This window comes from Amphibalanus amphitrite, unplaced genomic scaffold, assembly GCF_019059575.1.
Source record: "Amphibalanus amphitrite isolate SeventyFive unplaced genomic scaffold, NRLGWU_Aamphi_draft 000897F_arrow, whole genome shotgun sequence".
Classification (NCBI taxonomy): Eukaryota; Metazoa; Arthropoda; class Thecostraca; order Balanomorpha; family Balanidae; genus Amphibalanus; species Amphibalanus amphitrite.
The window spans coordinates 142724-152500 of NW_024882391.1; the positions used below are offsets into that span (position 1 = coordinate 142724).

General features: G+C 53.2%; 1 protein-coding gene across 1 annotated transcript in view; it reads right to left on the minus strand.

Annotated features, from left to right (window-relative positions):
* Positions 1–8479: 8479 nt before the first annotated feature.
* LOC122367799 overlaps positions 8480–9777 on the minus strand; it is an 11986-nt gene continuing 10688 nt past the window's right edge. Inside the window, exon 2 of the mRNA XM_043341215.1 lies at positions 8480–9777. This exon is cut by the window's right edge and continues 83 nt beyond it. Within this exon, the coding sequence (XP_043197150.1) occupies positions 8946–9777 (832 nt within the window). The 3' untranslated portion in view covers positions 8480–8945.

The following is a 9777-nucleotide window of genomic DNA, read 5'->3' on the forward strand; positions in this document are numbered from 1 at the left end:
CACGCTTTCTGATTTCAGTCAAATCAATTTAACCCGAGTAACGCTGCACTGAGTGACCAGCTCCCACTGCATCTAGCTAAGACATGCATTGATAAGTTTTCTCACTCACGCTCGCATTTCCTCTGAAATTTTCGCTTTGGGTTCGGCAATGCACGTCCGTCCACCGACTTCATGTTTCCTTTGATTGATCCTGCCCCACGTTGGGTACGCCAAATCTGTAGCGGGGTTTCGCGGCGTTGCGGGGCTAACCGGGCAGTGTCTTTCGGTAGCGATAGAGAGAGCAAGAGAGCTCCGTCGGTGCGCTCCTAAAAGCCCTTCTCTGTATCAGCCCCTCGCGAACCCGTTCCGACTCTGACTCTATCTTTCCGGGGCGATCAATCATCGGAACCACATAGGCCAGGGTTAAGGAATGGGAGGAGAGATAAATAATAACCCATTATCCTTGATCACGTTGAAATAAGAACTCGACTCTACATAACCCAAGGTCCCACTCTCAAACAACAGCGCCCTTCCTAGCTTGAGGGTCATCTCCCACCAGATATATATCAATCATTCGTCCATTTGCCCATCCCCTTTCAACCCTGTCATTCGTCCACTTATACCTCGTAATTTACCAGAGTTGACCATCTCCGGTCCCTCCCCTTTTTCCTAACTTCCCCCGGTGGTGCTAAGGCGTGCGCAAGTCGTTATTGAGTCATTGGCCTTAAATTTCAGTAACCGTTATCCCTTCATAACCACAATGCTCCGTACATCAGACAAACGCTTCATAATGCTCACGCTACACGAATAGAATATACGAACCACCACAGATTTCGGCACTCCGCCCTTGAATTTCGCGACTTATAGCGGGTCCAAGACCATGCCGAACTACCTACACACAAATAATAAACACACACGCACGCAGGTTGTTGAGCGAACAATGGACTTACAGCATGGGCCGGTAAACCTTTGCAACAACGTACGCAGCCCTTGTCTTACTGCCACTCACGTGTGGACCTACCTTCTGCTGCCAGTGGTCAGTCAGCATCTCTAACACACTCCAGCCCACGGTTCCGGAGCTAGAGCTCGCAGGGCACTCAGTAGCCCGGGCTTTCCGCGGCGGACGTATCTAAAATTTGAAAGCCGGGTTGGGTAACTAAAGTCCGTCCGTGATACTAATGACCGCATCTCGCACCAGCCATAGTTCAGGGTTTCCGGGCCAACCCGGCGACCTGAAAAAAGGGTTAGCTCTCGTCGGCTAACTACAAAGACAACACGCGTCTTCCACGCACGCAGGTCCACTCGGGGACGTCCTGCACTCAACACACATCGTCGACTACCAGCACATAGGTGTCCAAAACCCTATCTATCCGTGGCTGGTAGTTAAGCTGTCGTCACAGACCTATTCGAAAGGACCAGAGCATGGCCGGAGCTACTCGACTGACTGCGGGTGGCCAGCACCGTCTGACTGCGATCACCCGACTCGAATGCTCGGTATCTAATGTTCACCCCCGTCTTGCGGCATTATACGTTCCTTCGCGGGGCATTACTCTTCCGGCGGCATACGATTCCCTCGCTAAGACGCCCGGGGTCCTAACCACCTCCGAAACTATCTATGTCGCTCTTCAAATGACGTCCCGCGCCGACCACTTGAGGGACCGATAGCGGGCCTACCTATCTTTTTAAAACCGGGCTGGGTAACTAAGGTCCATCCGTGATACTGATGACCGCATCTCGCTCCAGTCATAGTTCAGGGCTTCCGGGCCAACCCGGCAGCCTAAAATCTGCCCAGCCTCCGAGGCTGTTAATCCAAGACGGAACACCGTTATCTCGCGGCGGCCCACCCGCCGATACACATCCCAGGCGGCGGCCCACGTGACCTTAATTATCACCCAGGCCTACCCTGGGCCGGAACAATCGGGCCACTGGTCCCGTGCCCCGCTAGCCAGAGGTTAGACAGACTACAGCCCGTCGTCCCCTCCGAGCCAGGACCCGAGGCTGACCGGGTAACATTTCTTTAAACCCTCCTCGGCGGTCTGCGCCCGACTCGCCTTCATCCTCACATTTAATTTCGCGACTTATTGCACGTATCCAGGGCTTACTCAATCGAGGCCTACTATTTAGTGGGGTCTATTCGAGCTGAGCGTCATTAAGAAAATCCTATTTATCTACGTGTACAGTCTTCTTCCCTTTCACTCGCGTCTCATCTCCCTCCTAACCCGTAGCCGCGTCGGTGGATTCTCCACGCACAGGGGCGTGACGTGCATCATCTATCTCCCCGGTTCCATTCCTTGCAGTGTCTATGTAGAATAAAATTACATATATTTCGGGTGCGGCAAAGTCTATGCGCGTTCCTTGTATTCGGACCGTTGGATTGGATGGAGCGCCAGGAATTCCGCTGACGCATTATATTGATGGAAACCGGACGGTGGTACGGTAGGAATAGGATAATAGCAGCCAGAGCACTCTCCAGCATAGGTAAGGTGAGGAGGTCCTGCGTGTTCTGTGCGTGCTGCTTGTAATCGGACCATCGGATAAAGTGGAGCGCCAGGAATTCCGCTGACGCGTTATATTTATGGAAACAGGACGGTGATACGGTAGGAATAGGATAATAACAGCCAGAGCACTCTCCAGCATAGGTAAGGTAAGGAGGTCCTGCGTGTTCTGTGCGTGCTGCTTGTAGTCGGACCATCGGATGAAGTGGAGCGCCAGGAATTCCGCTGACGCGTAATAGTTATGGGAACAGGACAATGGTACGGTAGGAATAGGATAATAACAGCCAGAGCACTCTCCAGCATAGGTAAGGTAAGGAGGTCCTGCGTGTTCTGTGCGTGCTGCTTGTAATCGGACCATCGGATAAAGTGGAGCGCCAGGAATTCCGCTGACGCGTTATATTTATGGAAACAGGACGGTGATACGGTAGGAATAGGATAATAACAGCCAGAGCACTCTCCAGCATAGGGTAAGGTAAGGAGGTCCTGCGTGTTCTGTGCGTGCTGCTTGTAGTCGGACCATCGGATAAAGTGGAGCGCCAGGAATTCCGCTGACGCGTAATATTTATGGAAACAGGACAGTGGTACGGTAGGAATAGGATAATAACAGCCAGAGCACTCTCCAGCATAGGGTAAGGTAGGGAGGTCCTGAGAGTTCTGTGTGTGCTCCCTGTATAATCCCTTTGTGCACTGTGTAAAATCGAACAGAAAAGAAACTGATCGTTGTAAATTACTCTGGCCAGACACCTTGGAATGGCCTCTTTCCCGACTGTGGGTTGGCATATGGCCTGTTTTGCTCCATCCTCCGATCCCTGCCCTTCAGCACTACTCACACTCGTATTTCAATATTTACAAGTCCCATTTATTTACATACTCCGACGCAACACCTTAAATTCCCTTACAAGTCAAATTTAAAGGAAACATTCTGGGCCCAGGCCGCCCATCAACTGAGCCCCACAAGCCGCGCGGTGCGGTACACAGTCGCCCGTCCCTTTCCCGACTCCCCACGGTGCATAATGCCCTCCGTCCGCCTTAATCACCACGGGGCGCCGGACGACTGAAGAGGGTCCACGTCGGCACGCGTATCGCACTACGCGCACAGTTACATAATTGATCGAAATCGAATTGTGAAATTAAGCTACCTAGACTGAAAGTCCCAAGAATAAATTGAACTACCTAAACTGAATGGCCTAAAATATTGCGGACGACACCAAAAAGGGGAATATAATGTGGCTCACATAGCAGTAACGAGGGGGGGGGGGGGTTACTTGAAGGATTTAGGGACTAGGTGCGCACCCGTGTTCACCGCGTGACCTTACTTGAGATGGAGTCGCTGACATGATGGTCGTGTCCGTCCAGCGCCCGGCCCGGCGGCCAGAGCCGCCGCCGGCGCCGTGATGCCAGCCGCTGGTGTCTCGTGGGCTGTCCGCGATGTTAGACGAGAGACGTGGGCCGATAGAGTGCGAGAGGCGCCGAATCAGTCGTCCGAGAGAGAGCCAGCGAGCGTTCCAGTTCCGTTTCATCAACTTATACTTTTGATGACGTCATACTTCAGAGGGCCGGGCAGCATCTCCTTGTCCAACCTTCGTCCTCCATTCTCAGAAAGTGCGTTTGGCTCCGCCTTCAAACGTTCGTGATTTGCTGAAGTTCGGCACCCCCGGCCATGGCAGTCGCACCCTTTCACGCAGCGATCGGATGGAACTCGCCGCCGGCGATTTGCGCCGCCTGAGGCGCCAGGTGGCGGCCGGCTCTGCGCCCTCCTTTCTTGTTTTTAGTCCGGCGCTCCCCCCTGTTTTGAATGTCTCCGGCCAGGTGTCCTTCTTCCATGGCGGTGACCGAGTTCCATTTCATCCTGTTTTCGTACAAACCGGGTCGGTCCCCGCTCCCCTTTCTTGTTTTGGTTCAAATCAGGGCCGGTCTGCACTCCCCTCTCCTTGTTCTTCTCTTCTGGCGGGGTGCCGAGCGTGGGACAGAGTCTTGTTTTCCAACGGCTAAACTGATTAATGGCTCGACACCGGCAGGATAGTGCGTTTCGGTATGCTATTTGTTGGCTTCAGATCCGGGTTCTCATGAAGTGGGGTGGTCATCTATAGAGGACCCCTGTTTGTCAGAGCCGACTGCGCCGTCTGTGTGGACGCCAGCTGGGACGGAGAGAGGGTATCACAGCCGATTTAGCCGGCTGACCGTGTCTGTGCGGCGCTCGCAGATGGCCGTGTTTCAGCTTGTGGCACAGCTTGCAGTTCAGCATGAAAGATGAAAAAAAAAATGTAACGCATCTGCGTTACACAGAAAAGGTGCACTCCCAGTAGAAGCGGGACGCATCAAGAAGAAGAGGGGCACTTCTAGCAAAAAAAAAAAAAAAAAAAAAAAATGGGCGTCCCAGATAAGTGGGCCGCCTACAGCAAATTGGTCGTTCTTAGAAGAAATGAGGCGACTTTAGCAAAGTGAGCCTCCCCATGACGGATTGGGCGATCCAAGTAGAGGTTGGGCGCAAATATCTTTAAAACGGCGGCAGCCGTCTTAAAGATATTTGCGAAAAACCTAGGGGGACGTGACAACGCACGGCGTGGGTTTTAAACTCTCGATTTTGACGACGGTTTGGCGCCCCCGGATTGCCAGGTCGCCCCTATTTCAACTTGCCGCCCCCCCCCCCTCCCGAAAATTCCTGGATCCGCCCCTGCTTCGCGGTGACTATGTTGGTTGTTAAATAAAGCGGAAAGGACAACTCTGAAGTGTTTAATTAAGGAAGGAGGACGTTAAGGATGTTGCAAAGCTTTCGGGACACCCTGTAGTGATTTACTCGGTTTGGTAAACTTGACTTTTTTTGTATTTATAGCCACTCGTCAACCCCATTTGCATCACTGTGCGCTAGGTCCGCCTGACCGGCCACGGAATACGTTCGAGTCTCGTCCTACTAAACAAGTGTCATATTTGTTTGTTTAACGATCCATATCACTATCAAAGTTTTTCAGGATACCGGTGAAGAAAGTTCATTCTTCTGCTAGATTGACTTACAACATGCTTTAACTTACATTTTCTTATACAGGTTTTGCTCCGTCCCGCTGCGCTCAATGCACGCGCGGGGAAAGTTAGCGGGGTTTCACTGTCAGAGGTTGTACCAGTGACAACTGTTTGGCCCTGTGACCGGTCGAAGGTTACCCCCCCCCCCCCCCGCCGGGCGCTACCCCCACTTCTGACCAGTTGAAGCCGATACAGCCTCTGACAGCTCAGCGCGGCCAACTCTTCTTGTATGGGCATAGCTGAGTTGAGCAAAGTAGACAAAAACAAATGCAAATTCATACATGATGTGAAAATGATAGAGCAATGAAGCTTCCTCTCAGGTATCCTGAACAGCTTAAGTACCGACTTGAATTGTTAAACTAACAAAAATGACGTCTGTTTAGTAGGGCGACAGCCGAACGTCTCTTCTGTGGCCCGTCAGACAGCTGAGAGCGCCGGGTCTGCGCGTCGATAAGGGTCATTTGACGCCTTTGTGTGGCTTACTTTGATCCGTCGTGACACCGAGTTGTGTGATTGCGCCTTGTTGCCGGCTGTGAGAGACATCTTAATATTTCAGAATACTTTTTCGCTACATATTGTTCTTTTGGCATTCAGCTTTCACTGGTAATCGAAAAAACATGACTATGATTTAAAGATTGTCCTGGACAGCTCGTTGAATAAAATAAAAGATTTTTACGATTTTACAAAAACGCAATTTCTTAAAAAGGCCATCGAACGATTTCTATATAAAATACTGTTTTGGAATCAGCTCACCGTCAGCTTTCGAACGGTATATTTCGTTTCTTTGGTGGATGAAATGACTTTCCGACGAGCCGTGTTGGTTCAACCGCCAACGCATTCCACCTATAAAAATAGAACCAGCATAACGCCTTTTGGGGCGACTAACGGAGCGAGAGAGAGGGTGGGCCTTGCACGTGCGAAATCGCGAGGGGTATCTCCAACTGACTTGTGCACAGCACCCTACTAACCGGTCTCTAGCGATGTGCCAAATTTGAGCACAATCGGCCCAGCCGTTCTCGAGATCTGGAAGCGGCACCCTGCACGTGCGGACATGCAAAATGGGCCCCAACTGACTTTTGCACGGCACCCTGCTAACCGGTCCCTAACCGCGTACCAAATTTGAGCGCAATCGGTCCAGCCGTTCTCGAGATCTGGAATCGACCCCTGCACGTGCGCACGTGCAGCAGCACCCCAACTATGGCACATGCAAAGGCATTGCCTTGTGGATGCCTACCTACATGCCAAGTTTCAGCGCAATCGGCCCAGTAGTTACCGAGATATTGCAATTGTTACAAAACTGACACCTCTTCGTTTTGCACGTGCCACGTGCATAAGGGGTCACCCACATGCATCGGAAATAGTCCAATGCTTGGTAGAAGGAATGAAACTACCCTACAAAAATTACCGCATGTAAATCGGTCAAGTGGTTGCTGAGATATAAGCATCGCAAAAGCGTGACCACGGCCGGCCGGCCGCTCATACTCAGAAATGTCCGTTATTCTACGTAAGACTTCGCTCGCTCCGTAATGAGTGGTAAGGCGGCCAGCGCAGCGCGGCGCGTCCCTGACCCAGCCCAACGCGTCTGTGCCGAGCGTGAGGCCAGAGGGGTATACTGTACCGCTGAACCTGGGTGTGAGGCGGCGCAGTCTACCGCTCCAGTCAAACGCTGGGCCGTCGGGGGGCGAACATCACTTAGTAGGTGAGTGTACATGCGTGGAGTGTTCATACGGCATGCTTTCGGCCTTAGGGGGTATCTTCATATCAATAAATGGCAAGTGAATGATATCATTGTCTGCTCGTCGGTCCCGGCTTGGTCACTGGACAGTTGTCTAGGACAAGAACGCAATCGTTGCTGCCTACGCTGCTAGGAAAGCTATAACGTTAAGCATGTCTTTCATGTCTTGTTTGATCCGATGAGGATGAAAGGCATCGTTTGCTGTCCAGACAAACATTTCCCTTTTTAGGCGCGCTCCCACATGGAACACTGAAACACTGAAAACTCTAATAGGCAAACAACTACGACTATGTTCTGTACCGTACGTACTCCTAACACCGTTGTTGTTTTCGTGATCACCGATGGTGATACTATGTTGTGTTTACCCATAAAGCACATAGCTGTAAATCGTTAACGTACGGTGTGTGGTATTGCACGTGGTGCAGCATCTCCGAGGCGCGATGGGTGTGCTAAAGGCGTTCAAGTAGCTTCTCGCGTCAGAAGAAGAGAGAAAAAAGTCTGATTTGCATACACGATTTCACGTTTATTCCGAAACGGAATACAAATATTTACAATAGTACAAAACACGATATAAATCTGGATGTTGGATGATTTGAAATCGCGTCCCCCGACGCGAGTGGGTGTGATCACGAACCGCCGGCCGCAGGCGGTCTCTCTGAGCGAGCTGAGCAGCCCGAGGACCTGAAGAGGAGCGGTCGGCAGGCACACCGCCGCCCAATCTCTAAACTCTATCGGCCTTTGATTCGAGCCCTGCCGACGGCACAGCGAGAGGCGATGAAGACGCAGACATTATGACATTTCCCCAAGACATGATTGAGACAGAAGTATGCGCATTGCGCAGCTCATATGATCGGCCTCGAGGAGCGGACCCAATAGCGATAGATACACATCTGATGAACTTCTCCCTCCCGCAAAGGAATCACGCACTCTGAAACGGTTGACTCTGCGCTTAACGGATGGACAGTCGCACTGCTAAATAAATACATAATGGCGCAGACACCCAGACTTCTGTCTGCCACACGGAAGAGTACAACACTAAACACTAAAACTCACATAGCAAAATAGCTCGGTCGCCAATACAATCCCCGTACTCGTGACTTTCATATTTTTAGCTCAAGTCATTGGCACACTGGATGCTCAAATATTGATTAGCAATCTCAGACATTTGTGGCAATAAAAAATGAGTTTGAGTCGACATAACGTATGGCCAAACTGTGCGTTACTGAAACTGCAACACTTGAGAAACTTATAGAAAATTTCAGCAAATTGAGTGCCACTGCTGGCTATTGCGACGTTATGAACATGTTGACTCTAAGGCCACGCCCGTCATGAGTCTTAATATATTCCGCATTGGATGATCATGAGTCGAATGGCTTGAGGAGCGGCTGCCAGCGCTGAACACGTCTAACCACTACATCGCAACGTCATTTGTGAGCACCGTCGGATCGAGCCTATTTGAGCGACCTGTCATGATTGTGTGCGCTCGATGACACTTCAACTTGTGACGACTGGATAATGTCCGCTGGAATGGGTCCGCCGCCCCAGTCCGATACCCGCCTCCCCACCGCGTGCGCTCGTGCGCGAGCCGATTTGTACTATCCGGTTTGACACTGCCATGCGGAGGCGCGTTTGAGCGAGCGACGCGACAGCGGCGCCGCCGAGCGGTCGACCCAGGTACTCCAATATCACAGCTGCGGCGCCAGGTGGCGCGGGCGGCGCTACAGCGCCAGCAGGGAGACCGTGTCGGCCGGCGGCGGCGACAGGTCGTCTCGTCGCTCGGGCACCGATCGCAACACGTCTGCGGAGAGTGGCGGCAGCGGCCAGTGCGGTGTCGGCGGCGCCGGGTCGCAGGGCAGCAGCTCCATGTCGGGTTGGCTGCCCAGGCTCAGCACAGAGCCCCAGTTGATCTCGTCAGAGGGCGGCGGCGGCAGCGGCGCCGGCGGGGGCGGTGTCGGCGGCGCCGGCGGCGGAGAGTGCACCGGCGGCGGGTCCAGCGTCAGAGGACCGCTGTCGAACTGGTGCGGGTTGAAGGCAGCCGCCAGAGTGAGACCCTCCTGTTCCAACTCCCGCTCGATGTGCCTCATCGTGTTGAAGAGCAGCACCGACTTCCTCAGGAGCGGGTCCATGGTGCGCCGGTGCCGGCTGAGCTTTATCAGCGTGGCATGCAGCGCGGTGAACCTCTGGTACCGGTAGAACTGTGAGCGCTCCCGCCGCGCCGGCACCGCGCCCAACTGTATGTAGCTCTTACCGTCGCACTCGACGGTCTGATTCTGCGGCCGCTGGTAGCCGGAATCGGCGTACCACCCTCCGAAACCTGCCCCCTGTCCGGGAGCTCGACCCAGCTCACAGGCCGGCTCCGGCTCAGCGGCGAACCCCGACCGTTTGTCGGAGAGCAGGCACGAGGCGAGGATGCTGCCCTGGTAGCCCTTCTCGGCTTCCTCCTCCTCCTCCTCTTCGTCCTCGGACTCGTCCTCGCTCGCCTCGGAGGACGACTCGTGCGGCGAGGGCGGCGGCGTCTCCTCCGTCCAGCCGCCCGGCCGGATCCTCTTG